Source organism: Emydura macquarii, unplaced genomic scaffold (genome assembly GCF_026122565.2).
Source record: "Emydura macquarii macquarii isolate MOO-44397 ecotype Brisbane River unplaced genomic scaffold, CSIRO-AGI_Emac_v2 contig_480, whole genome shotgun sequence".
Lineage (NCBI taxonomy): Eukaryota > Metazoa > Chordata > Testudines > Chelidae > Emydura > Emydura macquarii.
This window is the reverse complement of record NW_027130617.1, coordinates 13,881,202-13,903,377: the sequence shown is the minus strand read 5'-3', so window position 1 is coordinate 13,903,377 and position 22,176 is coordinate 13,881,202. Positions and strand designations below refer to the sequence as shown.

Genomic DNA, 22,176 nt, shown 5'->3' with positions numbered 1-22,176 from the left:
CACTTGTAACAAACTGTTCACAAACAATCTATAGTCAAAGAATTACTTGAAGGAATTTCTTGATGAATAATTTTGGACAAAGAGGAAATTGTCAGTTTGTGTACAATTTGCAAGCAGAAAGAAAAAAATTAAATAATAAATGATTTGCTATGAATTCTACACCTAGTAATATTTAGTACCTAGAAGCCACTCCAGCAGTACACAAAAAAACTTTAATAGCAATTAACTGAAAACAAAGAAACATAATGAAAAGACAGAAGGTAATAAATTATGTAAGACATTTAGATAGAACTGAATCATACTCCCAGTGTCGGATAAACCTTTTTTTCTTCAGTACATACAGGTATATTTTATTCATGTAGTACAAGCCATGCCTAATTAACACTAACAGAAAGGCCCTGGCGTTCACCTCCCACACAGAGAAGCACACTTGCCCTCCAGGAAATACAGGTATTTCCTCAAGAAGTTAAGGTGTCTAGCTTGCCTAGATCTGCTGTTAATCAGTTCATATTACAGAGATGGGCTTTGGAGCAACAGGTAAAGAAACCCTCAAGGATTCAGAGTGGTTTGGCTCCTCCCCTCCGTGAAGATCTGATCTCCTTCACCCTGCTTTGTCTCCCCTTCCCTGATTTAGTCTAGCTGCTATCCTTTAGGTGTGGTCCAGTCTGGGTTGGCTCATATCCTTCAGGTCTGGTGTGGTCCAGCTTCTGAGGATCATGTCTGGTGTGTTAGGTGCCCCATCCTCTGAGCTGAGCCATAATGGACTTCTCGCCCCACAGACCCATCAGATCTAAGACCTCTGGTCGACTCCATGCCGGAGCGTTTTTGGGCCTTACAGTTGCCATGACAAGTTCAGCTACAAAGCTCTCTCCACACTGGCTACACAAGAAATGAAAATTCAAAATTTCCTGGGGCTTGAGGGGAGGGGCTATTTCCTGTTTGCGTGGCCACGTAACAGCAGAGCACGAATGTTCAGAGCGGTCACAATGGGGCATTATGGGATAGCTCGCGGAGGCCATTAATGTCAAATTATGTTACGCTATGTGTACACGGACGCAAAATTGACCCATTAAATTTGAATTACGTGCTACGCCACTTGCGGAGGTGGTTTTATTAGGTCCACTTTTACCACGCTTTAAGTCGATGGAACTAATGTGCCAGTGTAGACACATGCTTTAGGAGTTCGCCATAAGTGACATTACGTCGACCTCTGTCGCCAGTGTAGACCAGGCCTATGAGTCTATGAGACAGGCTGGGACACTATTCCCACCAAATTACATTGTCATAAATGGAGTTACTGTCCCCACCGTTATTCTGTGACACCCTACATAGATGTTATGGATGCTTTGTGCTCCTACGGTATGGACTTGCATGACCCAATGGAAGGGGGGAATAGTATCTCTATGAATGTGCTTATGGAAATGGAGGTGGTATGTGGACTTACTGGTTTTGGAGAGGGGTGTGGAATTTTAGTGCCATGCAGTATTCTTATGACTGACATGACCACTTATAAAGTGAAGGGAGGGGGACTGATGTAAGGAAGTGGATTGAAGTATGAATTCCTATAGATAACTATACTGAGGGAAAGTCTTTGTATACTAATTCCTAATTGTCCTTGATCATTTGTTTTCCTTTATTATTTTGAGTACACATCATATGATCTGAAGCAGTGATAAAAATAAACTTTCCTGATGAAATAAAAAGCTTTTATTTATTTCTTAAAAATGTGTATAATGGGGATGCTGAAAGTCATTGAACAAAACTGTAAACCCTGTATATGACAGAAATCACTTCAAGCCAAGGGGTCCTGCCACACTCTCAGCACCCCTAGTTCCAACACTTCTGTAAATATGTATTAGAGAGGTACAACACTGACCCTTCCCAGGCAGGCCAGCTGTCATTACCATACCAATACACCAGTAACAGAACCTTATAGTTTAAAGTATTATTAGCAACTATGGTTTGTGTTACATATCATAGCTTAAAGGCTTTTGTTAACTAGTCCAATTGCCAGTTCTGGTTGCAAAGCCTAGGAAGTTTCACAAAGTTCAAGTGTTGTAATAGATTCTGTATCAGGACCAAAATTACCTAGCAATGTGCCAGTATTTTTAAAAAAAGCAATCTTTTGAATGTAACAAAGAAAATGCTTGAAGGTCTTGGGGCCACCAAAGGATTCCATCTCACACCCCCAATATTTTTTTCCCCTTAAGTATCACTGCTTACCCGGAAACCACTTGCACCTGATGCACAGGTGAGAGTTAAGGTATTTTTTCTTGAGAAATGTAGTAAAGCTGACAGAGTGGCAAGGAATTCCTAATATGAGGCTTGATTTTTCTCATTTACACCAGCAGTAATTAAGAATAACTCCACTGAAACCATTTCAGTTACATTACTGTAAAAACAGGCCACATGACAGGAAAAACAGGCCTGAAAACTCTGGTCTGAGCTCTCTTGACTCCTTTTTTCATATCCTCATATACTTAGTGATCCTGTAATGCTGCTCTCTACACTCACAGAAGCAGCATAGTACAAGTAACTTTTGTGTCTAAACCATGAAATATATTCCAAAATTTCAAGGCAATTCTTGAGGGGCCAGCTCATATACGAGAAAGGTGAAGAGAGCAATTGTATGGTCCCATCCTAGCTCAGGGAATTTGTCCTCAACTTACTCTGCAGCTTGGGACTGACGAAAAGAACTCTACAGGTGAAATTTTCTCCAACAGTATAAAGTTCAGATTCTATGTAGATGAAACGTGGAAAAGTAAAATTCACCTCCCCACACCCCAACCAGGTCTGAGATTGCTGCTACGCAGCAACTCTTCCAGCTGCTAATCTAGTCTTTGGACAGGAAAAGAAGCTGTATCCCCTATGAACTAGTTCCATAAGGCACAGGGGGTCACTGGATCTGCACAAACACAGACCCTCACTCCATCTGTCCTGTGCCGGCCTTGCACAGGTTAGTATGCTGGAGACTAGTCTTGTGACATGTGAGACATGTGCAGGCTCCCGTGCATGGCTGCTCAGCCAGCCAATCCCCAGCACAACCCCTATGAGGGATGTAAATAATATGGAGGGCCAGCACAAGACCCTCTAATAAACTAATAATTAATTTCACCTAAGAGCAAATACTTAGAGCCTCCATGTGTAGGCCCTAAGATTTAACAGCCCAAATAAATCTAAGTAAAAAGATGTGGGTTATCACAGGAGCCAAGGCACAGCTATAATGGTTAAAGAGACATTGTGTAGCCTTTTAAATTTTCAAAAAGGTTTGCTGAACACATTACAAGATAACATGTAAGGATATTTGTTTTCATTTTGTTATACAGTCGAATACCAAGCTACCCATGATTTTAATAAAGCTTTTAATAATATTGCTAGATCTGGGAGTTCTCACCCTCATAATAATGAAGAATCTCAGAACAATTTAGTTACTTATAAAAATAATTATTGAAAATATGTGCTGATTCTTACATATTAACAAAAATAAACAGTATTTAAAAAAAACTGAGAATATGGGGGTTTAAATTATGCAAAAAAGGTTGTTGTGCCTACAATGTCCTACAATTAATTAAAAAATCAGGTTGACTCACTCTAAGAAAATAACTGTAAATGTAAAACAATGAATATATATTAGAAAATACAAAAAAAAAGGACCATGCTCATGCCACTGACTTCCATTTGAGAACATGAGCGAGCTTTATCAAACCAGAAAGCTCTGAAAAATCAAGACAATGTGGAATATACATGTGACTATTAGGGTAGGCATGACAGTATGGTTATAAATTATGTATTAATAATACTTTACATTCAGGAACTACCTTTCATCTGATGATCTCAAGGTTCTTTGCGAGATTAGTAACAACTAATAACCTTATTTTACAGAGGAGGATAGTGAAGCACACAAAGGTTACGTGACCAGCCTACAGTCACACACAAAGTTAGTTATGTACCATTGTAGTTAAGGAACTCAGAGTCTCAGTCTCCAACACTTATGCCTGCACAATACTGTTTTAATAATAAGCCTCATGACAGAGCCATTACAGTATTTGGCACATAGGAAGAATTCTCTGGCATAATGGTGTACCTACTCACTCACCTGAAACTACATACAGGTGCCACAACTTCTGTCACAAGTATCAGCATGATTATTCATTCAAAACCAAACAATTTGGTGACAAGTTGCCACCTTAAAACATAGTGCATTGAAGCATTTATTTGTATTTGTATTTATTTCCATGGTGTCCTTTTTTATACATATTGGCTTTAGATGCTTTGACATGTAAAGTGACAAGGCCCCCGCCCTGAGGAGCTTACAATCGCCCGTTTTTTTCCATTAAATACTTGGCTTATATTCAGTGCTTTTAAACCTCCTTATAAAAGCTAAACATTAATCCTCACCCCTTCCTGGGAGGCAAGTAAGCCAACAAAAATTACATCCATCTTAGGATGGGGAAACGCCAACAATGTGAAATTGCGTGTCAAGGGCAGCTCACGTAGCAAGGTCTAGAATTTATGGCCCGGGCTCCCCAGGCGGTGCTGACTCCCTCTGCCTCGCCAACCACTTCAAAGGGAAGGCGCGGCCGGCTATTTAATACTAACCCCGCTGCAGGAAGACAGGCGGCGGTGCAGCTTCAAGCCAATCAGCCCCATAAAGGCAGTAAGACAAAGAGCGGCCGCCGCACACGTTTCCTTTGTTCTCCGCACCGCACGGCTGGTTTAGCGGCTCGCCGGAGGCTTTTCCAGCCAGGCCGGTATAGTGCGTGCAGCCTACGCACCTGCCCCCGCTCTCGTCTTTTAACATAAGCGAGACGGCTTCGGTCCCACCCTGTCACCAGGCCCAGGCCCGTCCCTCCGGGCCTCGGGAGCCCAATTTCCACCCAGTCCCCCACCCAGTTCTCACGGCTCCGCGGAGGCTATACCGCGCGCTGTGGAGCGCGCCCCGTCTAAGGGGCTATTAGCACTACAAGGTTTCCGGGTTCTATTTTTATTGCGGAGGACAGTCAGTTGTCCTTACCTCACCCCCAAGGCGCAGGCGCACACAAAAACCACCCGCTCAGAGAAGAAACAAATGCGCGTCCTGCTGCGCACGCGCCCCAGCCCCTCCCTCGCTGACTTCCGGTTCCTTGCCGGGATGGGGTCACGTGCCCGCCCCGCCTCCTGTTTGCACAGGCGCAGTGGCCAGTGTTGGGGTGGCCGCGGCCCGGACCGGGCAGCATGGCTGGTGGAGCGGGCGGCATGGCGGCGGACGCGGGGCGGGCCCCGGAGCCGGCCCTGTTCCCGCCGGGATTCAGCGTGTCCGAGATCAAGAACAAGCAGCGGCGCCATTTCATGTTCCTGCGCTGGAAGCAGCAGCGGAGGAAGGTGGGAGCTGGAGGCCGCTCGGGTGTCCGGCCCGGGCCCGCCTGCGGGGAGCCCCTCGCTGTGCCGGTCCCTGCCCTCCACTCCCTGGGCTGCCCGCCCCGGGGGGAGCGCGGCTGTTACTTGTCGGGCGTGCAGGGCTAGGTGCTGTGCAAACGGGGGAGACCGACCCGCCCCGCCCCAGGAGCTCACACTCCCAGTATAAGGCCAGACCCCGGGCAGCTGCAGACGCTCAGGGCAGCTGCAGACAACGGTGTTTTAAAGGGAGAAGGGCCGGGGGGCTCTCCCCATTGTTGGTACTGACACTGGTTGCATCATTAAAATACTTCCCAGCCAGCCAGTTGTTTTGGAGCCGGATTCATTTCACTCTGTGAAGGGGCCACGGATGGACCCGGTGTAAAAGGGGGTGAGGGGTTCCTTCTAGCAAAGGGCCCTGTACTAACTGCTGCAGTGTGACAGGAATAGGCAGAGCTGCCTTTAACCACTATCCCCAATTAACCAATCAGATTTGTTTGCCTTTTTCAGGATAAATTGGCAAATAAGAAAAAACGGAAAAAGGAGAGAGAAGCCCTTGGAGATAAGGTAAAAGAAAACCATTAATAGCTTCCTGTGTCACACACTGTCTGCCTGGAAAGCAATATGTATGGTATAATATTAATATTTTTTTAAATAGAATTTTAAGTTAGTATTGTAATTTTTGCAGTTGGATACCTGGAATTATTTCCCTACATATGCTTTAACAAACTGGGAGCAGTGGATGCTTTATAGTTTTGTAGTCAGACCGTTAGTGGTCACAGTGCTGTTCATATCTGTCTTTTGAGCTGCAGTGTTGAGCATTGGCTATAGAATCTAAAAAAGCCATTGTTTAATGTTCTGTTGAATTGTGGTATGATAACTGGGCAGATAACGTTTCAGTTGTTTGTCAAATCGACTGCAAATTGGGTAAAAGCAGAGCTTTCCTGAAAACCAGATGCAGTATTTATATATGCATATAAACAGTGTCTCTGTTAGCTTCTACCCATTTGACAAAATCACTATGTAACACTGTCTCAGCAGCACTATGATGTGCAATCTCAGGTAAACTGACTATAAAATAATCATATTTATACTAACAGTGAATAAATTGGTATTTTTTGCTTGTTGCTGAAACCCAGCGACTAATGGTGGGGTGTTTTTTATCTCCATTCTTGCAACATTCACAAGGAGCTGGAGACAAATTTGCGTTAATGCACTCTCTATCAAATGTTGCTTTGAGTGAAACAGCCTAACACTGTGTGATCTTAGTCAATTTAATTTACAGCAGATGCTGTGGGTAAAATATTTTGCAACGGGAATATGGTACTTTTCTTTCACAGCTACTGGCTGAAGGCTGGGGAGAATGGTGGGGAAGAAAAAACAGGCTGAACCAGAAAGAAGAAACAAGGAACATAATGGTGGTCCACAACCACTTCCTATGAACTTGGAAACTAAGTGGGTTGAATGTCGTGGCCACGTGTTCTGCTCCATATAGTGCATCTTTAGTATTAAAGTAATGATGTCCCTTCAAAATTAAGGTGATGGTATCAATGATGCTGATGTACAAAGTAAGGCCTCGTCCATGCTTAAAACTGAGGTTGATTTAACTATCTCGGTTGGGGTGCAAAAAATCCACCCTCTCTAAGCAATGTAACTATTCTGAGTTACCCCACAGTGTTCATGCAGTTAGGTCAATAGAAGAATGCCTCTGTTGACTTAGGTACTGTTGCTCGAGGAGGTAGTATTCCTACACCAATGGATAAACCCTTTCCACTGGTGTAGGCTGTGTCTGTGTTGTTGGTTTATGCAAGCATAGCTGTGGCAACATATCTATGCCAGTATAGTCTCTATGGTGCATACAAAGATTACAACTCGTCTTAGGGTATATTCCAGCTTTTAAAGAATTATTACTAAAAGATGACATAAAATAAATTACAGAATAAATGAGTCACTCATTTGAATGTGGAATTGAGCTCATTGTTTGACTCAGAACTCGTCTACATATCATGGCAAAGTAAACCAGAAAGGTGTGATTTGTAGAAACTATGTTGATGTGAACCTAGGTACCCTTAAAGCACACCAGCAGGGTTTACACAAGACAGTTAGAGCACAACATGTTAGAGCATGTTACAAATCACAACCCTCTAGTGTGCTTTGCCAGCACTGTGTAGACAAGCCCTCAGTACCACAAAGTACAAATAATGCCTTACATTTTATTTTTAAAAGAAATTATTGCTGTAACTTATTTCACTCTTAATAAACTGTTTTATATTAAAGGCACCACCAAAGCCTGTACCGAAGACAATTGAAAACCAGAGAGTTTATGATGAAACAACTGTAGATCCTAATGATGAAGAGGTAAATGTGTTAAACCATGGTTTCCTCCAAAATCTAATTTAAAAAGAACTGATTATAAGCTATATTTATTTTCCACTCTCATGTTAGGGCATTTCTGAATTGATAATCTTGCATATGCCATCCCTTTATCATTTAATTTAAGATAATTTTCCACTGCTGAGTAATTATTATTAGCAAGCCTTGCCTGTATCTTATCTCCCATTATATTAAACTTTGTTAAAAGCACAGATACAGAATGGGACATATTGACTAAACAGTACAGTATAGGCCAGAACTTGGACCCATATAGTATTTTGGAATTTTGCTATTGACTTCAATAGCACCAGAATTTAGGCCAAAGTGGACAATTATTTTTAGAAATAAAAAAATTTAGTGTGTGTTTTTCCTAAAGATTTTAAATTCACCATGTTTTTGTTCCTAGATTGCTTTTGATGAAGCTACCGATGAATTTGCACCATATTTCAATAGACAGACAGTTCCCAAGATTCTTATCACAACATCAGATAGACCTCGTGGGGTAAATACTTTCATAAAATTTGATGTGTGAGATCTTTACATTTTTGTCAATCACTTTATGGGGGGTCCGAAAGACTAAGGTGACTGATTATGGGATAGAGATTTTCATTTCATGGTTGACGATGCAACTGGAGTCCAGTAGACAGTGACTTAAACAATGGTCCCCTGGCTGGTAATCTCAACAGAGAGACAGAGGACTTAATGGGCAGGGAAACTTCTTAATTCTAGACTAAGTGGTTCCTCTGTGTCAGGATTGAAGCACATTGGTAGTACAGCATCAGGAAATGTGTACTGCCATTTTCTTAAGCTTTATCTCTTCATTTGATAAATAGGAGACTTCGGTCTGTAGATTTTTAAATCCAACGCCTTTCACAAGACCTCTACATTTGCACAATCTTGAAAGGACACCTCCAAATTGAAAATTGCATCTCTATCTGAATTTTTTTTTCTTCAATTGGTTTACTTTGTGTATAATCTTTTTCCTCTCCTTGACCTCAATCCTATAGTGAGATCTGCATGGGTAGAGTCTTGTGCCTGTTCAATTTTTATTGCAGGGTTGGGGCTATTGGTGCTTTTTGCACAGAGCCTATAAGAATGAAAAACACTTTTTAAAATTAGGAAAATGTGATTTGTAAAACCTCCAGTTGTCATGGGACTTGGGCAGCTGTCATACCTGAAACTACTTTTAAAACTTTTTTTAATTGATTTATTTGCAAGTTGACTATTTCCCTTTAATATTTTGTTGTTGTTTTAAAAACATGAATGTATTACTTAATATTAGGATTTTTCTACTTTCTTGTGTTTGAGGAATAATGGAATCTCTAAAAACTGTTTTCTGCATTTTTTTTTGAACATCAATGCCATGAGTGTTTAGTACTCTCCAAAATGGAGGAAGCTACTGTCCCTGCCCCAAAGAGTTTACTTTCTAAATAGAAGATGGACAATACAGTTTAGATCTGTAATGCAGCAAAATATCAGACACATTTTTCTCTAGTTACTGTGTGGTGTTCTTAATATACAACACTTTGATTTCTGTTAATGTTAGCAGAGTTAGTGGAAGAAATGTTTAAGAAAAACACTTAAGTATTTTAAGCACTTAAAGGAGGCAGTTGCGTGAAATTTTTTTTTGTATGATCCTTACAATATACCCAACAAGTGAGATATTGCAGTCTAGGCTTTCTATTGTGCAGAGAACAGTGAGATTCTGTGAACAGCTGTCTACTGTCATACCTAACGCACATGTTTACTATCGAAGAGGACTGGCTCTGAAAAGAATTATCCCACAGTGCATCTCAAGAGACTTCACAGATCTGATTGTTATTAATGAAGATCGCAAAATACCAAGTATCCTTCATGTACTAGAGGGAGTTTCTTCATAGAGTTATCTCAATTATATGATGAAGATATTAGTTCACTAACTAATTTAGTTAAGACAAAGTTAAGAAAGTAATTGAGCTATATAAGTCTCCAAGATCCCTCCCAGATCCATTATGCTTTTCTCTTCATATCACTATACAGCTTAAATTGATGTAGGGAAGTTTTTCACTATGTTTAGAAGTTAAGAACCTGGTGATACTGTGATGTATTTTTACCTTTCTACAGGCCAAATATAGCATATGAAACCAAAGGCCATTTTTAGCGCAATGTCTCAAACTGTAACTTAAAACTTTATAAATACAAAGTTACAAGAGCGGTAATATGCTACTTGGATACCTGCATGCCTCAGGTTAATTCTGAGGCACACACAGCACAGGTGCCATAATATGGTTCCATATTGGTATTAGATGTGGCCACATCCTCATATGTATTGTTTTTGTTTGATCATAATGGTATCAATTTAGCACTTTAAATTGAGAGATATTTTTGGTGATTAGATAAAGAAATGCTGAATGTATCCAATATGGTGGTATTCTGTAGATAGCTTGGAATTCTTGTCAACAAGTGAATCACTCTATTTCTCTAAGACAATCTAGTGCATGAATAACATTCTTATTGCACTGAGTTACACAGTTTAATCAGCTGTTGCATTTTATTAATATTTATTAAGCTTTCCTTAATATTATGTTGATGGTGATCTGCAGCAAAATAAAGTGAACAAACAAATAGAAAATAATGCCTCACAATGTGTTCTGGTTAACTATTTGACAAGTAAAATTTTAATGATATTTCATAGTATACATAAAATACACTATAGAAAATGTATTTTTAAGTATGGAAATTTTAGTAATATGAGACCTTGTTACAGCACTCCAAGCTCCATTATTACTGAGAAGAGGGTGGGTACAGCTCTCTCATATATGAAATATAGGTTGTGTAAATTAGCAAGGTTCTAATATAATATTCAATGTTTCTGTGGAACTCAACACAGGTTTCTATGTAAATCACTTCTGTTGTATCCTGTTTAAATTGCATACTGAACTTCATATCTATACCAGCTTTTCTTACCTCTCTGAAACAGATGGACTTATTTTAAGTCATTTACCTGATGGTCCAACTGCTCATTTCAGAATGAGCAGTGTTCGTCTGCGTAAAGAAATAAAGGTGAGGTTGTTTATTCCCTCAATAACAGCAAAAAACAAATAGATGCGTGATCCAAATTGCTTAATGGTAAAAGTTTTTTCTTCCATGTTTTCTTAACTTTGGTATACTGAGGAAACTGTTCATACTGGTATGATGTTCAGTTGGTTTCATAAAGATGGTGATGTCTTACTGATTTTGAGGCAAGGAGCACCAAGACCACTATTCTCTAGTTTGACTTCTTGCATAGTAGAGCAATAGACTTTCACTGAATAATTCCTGCAGTGGATTGTTTGTGATATATTTTTGCATTTGTTGCAATAGCATTATATAAAACCAATTGTATAACAAATTCCAAAAGACTGTTTTCCACTTTGTATAGATATTATCTTACCTAGATTTTTATACAGGGCCATCACTAATGTATATGAATCCTGATGGTATACTGGAAATACTGAACTCTTGTTTAGCCCCCAACTAATCTAAAAGCACTCTGCTCTTTTTTAATACACTTTAACAATGAAGGGATTGAAATTACTGTACCTTCAGTCAATCTGGCTTCATTAAAAGTTGGCCTGGATGGATGAAAGAGTAGCTTTGGTAGCAATTAGAATTGAATGTCCACACACAGACTTTCCAAGATTTTTGTGATGGCTAGACTGATATATATATATATATATATATTTATATTTTTTTTTGGTAGTGGGATACTCTTTCTATATGTTAGGGCAAAATATGAAAGAGTGATATTTATTCATTCACATTTATTCAAGAAACTTTGGCTTTTTAACAATGAATTAGCAGCATTTTGAGGTCCTTAAATGTTACCAACTAATGCTGCACACTGTGTGTTTTTTATGGCATTTTAAAAGGAGTTAATACATCTTTTGGCCTTAACCTTCTTTACCTCTCTGTTGTATTAGTTCAAATTTCTATCTTTGAATACATATCTTTGGAAATGTTTTTGTATTTATCTTGTTATCCTTCCTACCTTGTTACTTTCATCCCAGCGAAAAGGGAAGGAGCCCACAGAACATCAACCTGAAGTAATCCTGAATAACTTTACAACACGACTGGGCCATTCTGTTGGTCGCATGTTTGCTTCTCTCTTCCCACATGATCCTCAATTCATTGGAAGACAAGTAGCTACGTTTCACAATCAGCGGGACTATATCTTCTTTAGATTTCACAGGTGATCTTTTCTCAAATATTGCTAGTAGCTAACAAAAACTGCCATCCTGTAGCATCCCACCTAATTTGTTTCCCTTTGGCTTTGAAGGTACCTCTTCAAGAGTGAAAAGAAAGTGGGAATTCAAGAGGTTGGGCCACGTTTTACCTTAAAGTTGAGGTCTCTTCAAAAAGGAACCTTTGATTCCAAATTTGGAGAGTATGAATGGATTCACAAGGTATGTGTTTCAGTAATGATATCGGGATGGGCACTTAAATTTTGGCATTCTGAAACATAGCCATGTCAGCCTAAAAGAAAAGTAGTAAATTACATTTAAAGTATGGACATGGCAAACTGAAACTTCACTTAGGTTCTGCTATATTTCTTAAAAAGCTCTTTTCTAACTCGCATATTGGAAAATAAGTGAATAAAAAACAGCAAGGATAACGAAAGTCTTACCGTTGTGTACTTGCTATTGTCTTGCTTGTAAAGTTGACTAGAGCTATTTGTTTGCATATGAGTGGAATAATCGTAATGTGCAAGCGAGGCTTGACTGTGTGCATACATCTCAGGTTAAACTGACTTTACGTAATTTTAAATAAAATGGGAGTGATAGAATAGGTAGTACTGAACCACTTCAAAGAGCATAATCACGTTTATGGTGACTGTGTAAGCACATTTCCATTTATGAGCCATCTGTGCAATCTTGATAATGCCACAACTAACAATGGAAAATGTACTCTCTGTCGTCTGTCTTCCTCAATGCTAATCCTGACTGAATCCAAGAATTAGTTAAAGTATATTGCAGCTGTGATGCCACTGGGAAGATAGACATCACCTTCCTCCCCCTCCTACTGTTTTGTTTTAAAATATGTATTTGCCCATTTCTTTAGTGTCTGCTACTGTTACATTTAACAGCAAATTTTATAATGAATATCATTTCTTTCATTTTCAGCGCCGTGAAATGGACACAAGTAGAAGAAAATTCCACTTATAATGGAAATGGTCCTTTAGTTCTTTGTGATTAATAGGAGTACAGAATTGTTCTTTAATTCTTCTGCATCTAAATTATTAAGTCTGGTTCTGGTCCTGTCATCTCAAACTCACTGTTAATAAACAATGTTGCTCATCAGTGAGCAATGTTATTTGTGCAGCAGGCAAACTACAGACATCCTCAAACTTTCTACAACAAATATTTTGAAATATGATTGGTGTTGACTTCAATTTTCTAATTAAGTCTAATCACTTACTCCTAAAGCAGAGCTACTGCCTCTAAGGGTAATTCTGTCTACACAGCAGCTGGGAAGCATGCTCCCAGCACTGGTAGACAAACATACACTAGCTCTGCTTGAGTTAGTGTGCTAAAAGCATCAGTGTGGCAGGGGCAGCATGGCATACCCACCTGAGCACAAACCTGCCTCATCCCCTGGGCACTTACTCAGGTGGATAGCCTGAACTGCCACCTCCAGACAGACTTCTGTTTTTAGCACGCTAGTATGAGCGGAACTAATGCATGTTTGTCAAGCTACACTGGGAAGCACGCTATAGCATGCTTACTAGACACATCCTTATTCAAAACTGGCAAAGTTTCCTAGCATGTGGGCAGCAGACTGCAGTAGCATCTACCAGTGGGTTGCACTATAGTAATTACTGAGCTTTTGTCATGACTGAGTGCTTTCGAAACAAAACTGTTTGGGAGTAACATGGTTGGTTGTGCTCGAAGGTGAGTAAACGGACTCTACTGTCAGTTAAAATAGGTCAGACACGAACAATGGAGTCCTGTTTTTGTAAACTGCAGTATCATTACTATAACAGCACTACTTCTCCTGTTCCAAGAACTGTATTTCATATCCAGATTAGCTGTACTTGCTAATATTGAGAGGAGTATCAAGGAAAAGATACCTCCCCATAGAGATATGTGCAGTCTCTTACTAAGACAACTCAGAGCTAAAGTACAGTGAGTATTTAACAAAGTTCCCAAGATGTAGCAAGTGTGTATACATAGCTGTATCTTAACTTCATTAAATGCTCACTGTCTGAAAGCTCCTTCCATTTGAGTAATTTGCCTCTTGTTGCTAATATGGGTGCTAAGAAGCTATCTAATAGCTGGCTAGTGGCTTCACACAAACTCGTAATCAAAGTCCACTTTGTAGAGATGCTTTGAGGACAGTCAACTACATGGGTGTAAGGAGTTGAGTTGTCCAGCTACCAAGAGGGACTTTTGTAACTAATCCATCAGTATTATGCTTTTAAGAATAAGTAATCTGAAAATTATTAAGCTACTTTATGTATCTTGGGTAGAAAAGAGCCACAACACTGGTTCTTCTCTACTGCAAAGAACGAGGAAAACAAAAATCTTCACTGGCTTCAACATCTGAGCACCAACTTTGTATGGGCATGGATGATGTACTTCTGAAAAAATGTAGTGGTTTTATAACAATTCTAACTGAAGCCAGGCTAGTGGTGTGGTAGTGTTTGAAGTCTTTCAGACCTGAGTGTATGCTTTAGTACAGTGTTTCTCAATTAAATTTGGCCACTGAACCCTTTTGAACTCGATAAATAATTGCGGAACCCCCCAAACTCTTAACAGTATTTTTACATATGGGGCCAAAAAAAATGTCAAAATAAGCGAATTATATACAAACAACTAGGTCAGCGTTTCTCAATTAAATTACACTTACACTCGATACCCTCCGCCGAAAAATCTGGGACATCTTCCCTTTTTCGGCAGTGCGGAGAACAGCTGCTCGCAGAACCCTAACGGGGTTCCGCGGCACAACAATTGAGAAACACTGCTTTAGTAAATATATAACTCAGATAACTTTGAAGAAGTGTCAGTCATAGTAACAAAACAGCCCTACAGTAATTCCAAAAACAGATTAAGTCAAAACATTTTTATTTTTTGCTTGGTATGTAAAACTGATTCCCTCATGAAGTAGAAGTTATTGCATCTAGCACACAGTTCATTTGGAGAGGTAGATGGTAAAAGATTTGACAACAGTAGCAATTTATACAGTTAACTTGGCACATTGTTAAGGCTAAGCTTTTGTACAGACTTCAAACCAAGCCACTCCTTGAGTCACATTCTGTGCCTCCACACAGAGCAGCTGTGAAAAGGTGTTAGAAGATCTGAAAGACAAACAAAGAAAGTGGTTAGAGAAAAGTAATGAAAATCTTTGTATGCTTGATGAAAGTACTCCCATATGTCTTTTTTTGTTATAGAAGACATCATAGACAAGTAGGTATAAATTAGTCTACCTTCACAGGTAGCTCTTGGAGCCAAGGGATGGCTTTCATTGCCATCACTCTTAGAAGTTTATATACTATACATTTTCCCAGATAGGATGTCATATACCAGGGAACAGAGACAGAATCCAACTCGGACTAGTGAATAGAGGGCTCTTATGTCCTGGTAGCTGAATCTGTTAAATTGAGTGGCCCTGCACTGGTTGGCCAGAGAAAATAAATTCATGCTAACATCGAGGGAAAAGAAACCTCATGTACAGGTAGCACTTCTGAACTGTTGTCCTAAGGACTTCTGCAGAAACAGATGTTTCAGTCCCATCCCAACATGTGGTAGCGGCTAGTACTTAAGAAATAAAACTTAAATTCTTATTACAAGTAAGGCTTTTATTTGTGGGTGGAGTAGGAAAAGGAGATTATAACTCCACCTTAATTCCTGGGTGTGATTCTCAGAAAAAGCTTAATGTAGAATAGGATTAATATGCTATACACAGCATTGATTCAACTATGGTCAACTTTGCCTACTTCATAAATTGTTAGGCCACTATTCCTCAATGCTTGCAGGTTTGGCTTCCACTTTAGAAAGGAAAATTATGCAGTATTTAGCCCCTCCCCAAAATTCTTGGTTGACATTTGAGAGCAGTAAACATTTAACTGTCTTAAGTAAATGCTGTAGTATGAATGCATACTAGGAATGTCATTGCACAAAAAGCTTATTTGACATTTGTAGATAAGAATCAGTTTATATAATTCAATGTGAAAGTAACCCAACAGCCAATTCTACAGGAATTCCAAAACACTTTAGGTGAATGTGGTGTTCAAACAAGTCTTGGAAAAACTTTTTGCCAGCTATCTTTTCTGTTCACTCTAGTGATTCTTCCTGAAACACTTCCCTAGACATTATGGTAACACATATTAACACAAACTAGTGAAGGAACAAACATACAACTGACAATGTTGACTTGTGTTTGTAGAATTATTCAAGGGAAGGGGAGAACTTACTTCTAACACACAAGGGTAAGATATACCCTTATCTGATTATTTTTTTTTCAGTGGAGGGGCTGCCTCCTGGGAGAGATCTGACGTGGGTTTAAGCAGCTTGTACTATTCTAGCTACTTTCTTGTATCACTGTATTTTTGGGAAGCTTCCTTCAGTCTGAGAGGAATGTAACAGTAAGTTATCACATGAGCATATAATTCAATGTAAAAGTAAAAGGGAATAACTTATAAAACTTAGGTTAAGAAATTCTTAGTGTTGCCAAATTTCTGTTGGGAAACACATGATTAAGTACAGTTTTACCTCCTACAAACTACAATTTCAGGTGATCTACAAGTGATTTGCTACAAATAAATTTTAATCCCCACATTTCTAAATAGGCTTAGTTAGCTTGAAATATAATCATTAGCATTCTCAGGTGAGTCAGTAGTAGAATAACCCATTCTACCCAAATGAGTTTAATCAAACTCCATAATCAGTAGTAGTAGTATTAGGGAATCCACCTAAAGTTTTGGGATACCCATTTCACTGCTCAGTTTAAGGTCAGCAAAGAACCACTATCTGTATAGAAGTTCCTGTTAAATGAATTGGTGGTCTTGATATATTTCCAACTAGATAACTGTTCACCTTACAGAAGCACCATTATTAGCAACTGTAGCTCAGAGACAAGGCTCTAAATTGCAACAAAGATTTAAATTATTCTAGAAGAAATCCCTTCAAATTTGGATTGAGATAATTTGGCATGGGCGCATGGAGAATCTTGCACTTCCAGAATCTGCTCTACCTGCTTCATGGACAAAATACTTTAACCTTTAGGATTGTCACACAGGACATTGTTCCTACCACTAAAAATTCTTTGGTGAGGAGATGGGAGTAGTACATTTCAATAGAAAAGTTTATTGAAAAAGGCAAAGATAACATTTTTTTAAAAGATACTATATAATGAATGTTGTATACATTTAAAATGGATGACCTGATGGCAGTTTACATTATCAGAACAAACAGGAACAACTTGCATCATTGTTTAGAGTTTAAAAACTTACCACTGAAAGATACCAAGAAAGTTCACCAAATTACAAAAATGAACAGACTTTCTGGGGTCTGAAGGGATTTGTACTTGAAGACACTCCTGTAAGTAGGGGATCATGTTGTGCATTCTGCAGACAGAACTGCTTCAAGTCTGCTGCAGCTTGAGAAACCTAGTCATAAAGTAAATTTTAAATTAGCATTCACAGCAAACACTGTTTTATGTAACGTGGTCTGTAATAGCTGAAGGGTGCTGTATTCAGTACAGTTGAATGCATTACGGCTAACTTTTACATGATATGCAATCACACACCGGTGTCTAACTGATGCAAGCCCCAAGACAGTTCCACAGATTGTTTTACTTGATCCTTTATTTCTAAGGGCTTGTCTTCACTACAGGGTTACCTATTTTCTGTATTACTGCATCTGAAGAAGAGAGCGGAAGTCTCTTGAAAGCTTGTGTCTGCAAATATTAAATTTGTTAGTCTTTAAAGTGCCACAGAACTCTCGTTGTTTTTGCTGTATACAGACTAACACAGCTACCCCTCTGGAACTATACTACAGGGTTAGCTTAAGGTAAAACTCAAGCTCCCATCCACAGAGAAGTGTCTAAGTTCAGTTAAGTGGTGCTTTTAACTTGAGGTGGCTGGCTTGGTGGTATGTAGGTTGAAGCTGAAGTGCTGCTAGGACTAGTAAAGCAGTGAGGACTCAACTACTCCATACTGCTAATCCAATAGTTTTGTGCAGCTCAAATGTTCTTTGCAGTATAACTCCTCTCACTTGAATAAGAGCAAACTCGATAAGTGGAGCTAACAGTAAAGACCAGTCTTAAGAATAATGAGCTGTTAATATACCATTTTATATAAAAACAGATTCCTTTTGCAATGTATGACCTCAAGAAAAGCCACCCCACTGTATGTTAAAATTTTCAGCTCCAAACAAGGTACAGTGATGATCCTAGAAGTGGTATTTATCTATTACAGTTGTACCCAGGGGACTCAATTGGACTGGGGTGACAGTGGCAGTTACAATGCAAACAATTGTAAAAGAAAGGTCCCTCCCTAAAAAAGCTTAAGCCTTTGAATTAAATGGGAGGAGTGGCTGAAAAGGAAGCCTAATTTGACTAAACTTTCCAGTATCTGGGCATTTCAGTTTTCTCAATTTGATTTTATCTGTACCAAAGTGAAATGGGAAAAGCCTTCTGCCACTCAGGCTGTAAATTTTAAATCCTCGTTTATCCTCACTTATCCAAACTTTGTCTGCAAATCCACAGCCAGATAATTAAAAAAAAAAAAAAAAAAAAAAACCTCTCTAACAAAGCCTGAAAGTTGCTTTATGTATCTGTGAAGCTTTCCCCACAAAATAAGAATAAACCTCATTTTTAAGGAGAAACAACAGATCAGTTATGATTGTATGCACAGGCACTGACCTCCAGCTCAGATAAACTAACTTTATTCTCCAATTCAGAAAACATCCTGGGGATGATACTACAAAGGAAAAGCTCTATTTTTTTCCAGAAGGTTGCAGGTAGTTGAAAAAAGAGAAGTAAAATGAAAACACATCAGGTGATTTCTTGCTAATTACTTATTTTGAAAGAAGAGAGCTGCACCCTCTAACTTGCCCAGTTTGATACAAGGCTTCTCCTAGCCATAAACTTCACAGATGATGCTCACTCAGCAGAGGCTAGCTCCTGGGCTGTCTCCATTTCATATCTGATAAAGTGGATGAGAGGCCTGCACTCGCCAAGGCCAGGGGTAGTCAACAGGGGGACGGGAAGCCAAATCCGGACTGTTGTGATGCTTTTGAACGGCCTCTGACATCTTTTTAATTTGTTTATATCTTTCAATATTTCTGCTGGAGTCTGGACCTTGCCCAAGACAGTTGGACCGTTACAAAAAATAATCAACGATCCCTGGCCTAGGCTGACCCAGTGCCCGCGGCACAGGTAGCTGGCGCGAGGGACTCTGCGCAGCAGAGCACCAGCACCTTAGAGGGAGGCCGGGGAAGGAGGCGCCCAGGTGCAGCACGGAGGGAGGGAGGGAGGCAGGGAAGCAACACCCGAGGAAGTGAGGCCTGCCTGCCAGCCAGCGCTGCGGACAGCCCGGGTACAGTCCGCGCATGGGGCGAGTCCGGGGGGGGCCCCGCACCCCTCCCCACCACACACTTAATGGCCGGGAGCGCCACTCCTGCCCCGCCCCGCCGCTCGCAGCTCAGCCAGCGGGTGGGGCAGAGCGGCCTGTCCCTGCGCTGCCGCCCGCGGGCCCCCTGGGTCGGGTCGGGGCAGGGCACGCACAGTCCGCCGGCCAAAGGAGCCGGGCAGGGGACGCAGGAGCAGCCCCTCAACCATCAGCCCAGCGTAAGCAGCCGCCCCCCGCAGGGGAAGGGGCCGGTGGGCGGGGCGGGCCGGAGGCGGAGCCCTGCTCCTCAGGTGCGGCCCGGGCGCCCCGCGCGGCCTCTCACCTTCACGCGGCTCACGCTGGCCTCCAGGCGCAGCTGCTGCACCACCTTCTTCATGGCCGCCACGCTGGAGGAGCCCGACATGGCGCGACGGGGAGCGGCTGGACTCGGGCTGCGGCGGGGCCAGGGCGGGACTGCTCGGAACTTTAGCACGAAGTTTCCGGGCGCCGCGCTTCCCAAACTTCCCCCGGCGCCTGCGCAGTCACCGCCCCGGCTCGAGGGCGGCGCGCGCGCCTGGCCTGAGGGGGCGCTGTGCGCGCGCTCGCTCGCCGGAGGGGCGGCTGCTGGAAAAGGAGGGGGAGGGGCTCCCCGCCGCCGCCCGCTAGCGCCAGGGCTGGGCAGCGCCTCCCAGGGCCCGCGGCGGTCCGGCGGCGGGAGCGCTCCGCTTCCTGTGTGGGTTTGGTCCCGCAGGGAGTCCCTGGGGAGTTAGCCCATGTCCCCACACAGCCCCGTAGGCTGCTCGCCCTAGGGCATTGATCCCTCCACGCAACCCCGCCGCCGCCGAAAGTGTCCCCCCGCTTATTTACCGAGTTCCACCGGGCCAGGTACAGTCAGGTCATGCGGTACTTGACCTGACTGTACCTGACCCGAGTGGTACTCGGGGAAAAACGGTTGAGAACCGCTGGGATAGAGACAGGGAGGAAGGAGGAAGAAAGGAATATGTAGAATAAGGCAGGGTGTGGGTTGTATAGTGAGCATCATGATGCTTTCTTTGTTTGTTTTTAATGATAGAAAACATCCACGTAAAACACAAGATTGGAGCATTTGTGTTTTTTAGGCCATGAGATTAAGGAGACAAGTACATCTGTTGTTTTAAAAGAGCCATTAGTTTGTATGGTAATCTCAATTATCAATGCAAATTCAAAAATTGTTTGCCATCTAAAGGGAATAAGAAGAAGAATGCTTGGTGCTTGTCAGTTCTTTTTACTGAGGATTTTAAAGCATTTTATGAACAATCATTAATCAAGACTCATAACAGCCCTGGGAGGTAGGTGAGAATTATTATTTTCATTTTAGTGATAGGGATACTGAGGCATAGCGCTAAATTACTTTCCTAATGTTTCTCAAGCACATTCTGATCAAAGTGGCCTTGTGCTCCTTACTCAAACAAAACTACTGACGTCAGGATCAGAACTCAGTGAGGGACAGAACTGGGAATAAAAGCCAGACACTTACTTGTCTCTTTTTAATAATAGCCTACCTGTCTCTATTTGTTAATCATAAATAGGGCTTTTGATTTTAGGTTTTAACCACTAAACATGAATAAAACACCCTTAATAGAAAACAAATGAAATTGGTGTTTATCCATTAAACAGCAGAAATGGTTACTTGTGTCTAAGGCCTTGTCTACATGAAGCAGTAATGCAGACTACAGGGGGTGGGGATTTTTAATGTTGTACATTAATTGGTCTGTGTAGACCCCGCTGATGCTCACTAGAGAATATTATAAAGAGATTACTCATTACAGTATACATGACTATAATGAGTAATATATGGAAAGAGAAAGCCATGCAAAGTCCCGATTTTTGACGTCTACATAAAATTAAAAAATAATTGTCCCCAAATGAAATAAATAAACCTCAAAAAACAGAAGTCCTAATCATAAGCCTTGTCTATACTAGCACATTTGGTACATCAGCAAGTTGACAAGCAGTGAATATGTACGGCAGCAAAGAATCTAAAGCAAGTTTTGTGTAAAAGGAAGGGTATGTACCTTTTTGATGTTTGACCTTTTATCAGGCCAACAAACATCCTTTATTCTGGTCTGACCTGTCCTGTTACCAATCACATTTGGCAGCTTCCAGCAGTGATCCAGGAAGCCGGTGGGGAGAACAATCGTTCAGTAACCTGCTAAGCTGATAGTTAAATAGCATGAAAAATCTGGTTATTGGAAAGAGTGGCGAAATTAGTACAGTTTGAGATGTGCATATCCATAGGTAGAATTAATTATATGGGGACTGCACCATTTCCACATCCTCTCTTGCTTCATGGATGAAGCCAAGTGTCCATGGAATAATTTTCTGTTTTGACTCATGCATGCTGAAACGTCACAGGTGTGAATGGCTGCATAGCTTCAGACTCTGCCATTCTTGCCCACCTACCACAGATAAATCCAGACGCAGGAAGACATACATCTTGTGTTTGTTAGATGCGCTGTAGAAAAACATGGAAAACTACATACAGTAATTAAATACTTTCTGATGAAAGAAGAACAGAAAATGTTGCACAGAATACTAAAGCTAATCTCAGTTGCATGACTGTGATTATGCAATTCACTGGGTTACTTAGGTGATATTCTGTTGTATAGAAGGTGTGTTCACATGAAAGGGAGTATTAAGTCTACTAGCCGATACCGAGCTCCTTTCAGTTTGTCTTCAGGTTTGCTGGAAACAGCCTTCAGCCTGAATCCAGGACCTACTTACAAGCCCTCTTGCTTTTTTCTCAAGACTTTTTATGAAGAGGAAACTCATTCAAAATGAACAAAATACCATTTCTGACTTACAGGATTTATTATAACCCT

The 22,176-nt window shown here is 40.9% G+C and overlaps 2 protein-coding genes across 2 annotated transcripts; one reads left to right on the top strand and one right to left on the bottom strand.

Moving 5' to 3' along the window:
• The first annotated feature begins 5,148 nt into the window (after positions 1-5,148).
• On the top strand, positions 5,149-14,398 carry RPF1 (ribosome production factor 1 homolog). The gene is made up of 9 exons (XM_067538576.1): positions 5,149-5,361; positions 5,884-5,940; positions 7,651-7,731; positions 8,153-8,248; positions 9,438-9,591; positions 10,706-10,788; positions 11,775-11,956; positions 12,044-12,170; positions 12,888-14,398. Exons 1-9 carry the CDS (start codon positions 5,215-5,217, stop codon positions 12,927-12,929), a joined length of 969 nt encoding a protein of 322 aa, XP_067394677.1. The 5' UTR covers positions 5,149-5,214; the 3' UTR covers positions 12,930-14,398.
• A 413-nt stretch (positions 14,399-14,811) lies between these two features.
• Positions 14,812-19,880, bottom strand: GNG5 (G protein subunit gamma 5). Its single transcript, XM_067538578.1, has 3 exons — positions 19,659-19,880; positions 17,216-17,371; positions 14,812-15,061 (listed from the first exon to the last, which is right to left on the bottom strand). The coding sequence occupies exons 1-2, from the start codon at positions 19,737-19,739 to the stop codon at positions 17,246-17,248; spliced, it is 207 nt and encodes a 68-aa protein (XP_067394679.1). The 5' UTR covers positions 19,740-19,880; the 3' UTR covers positions 14,812-15,061; positions 17,216-17,245.
• Between the last annotated feature and the right edge of the window lie 2,296 nt (positions 19,881-22,176).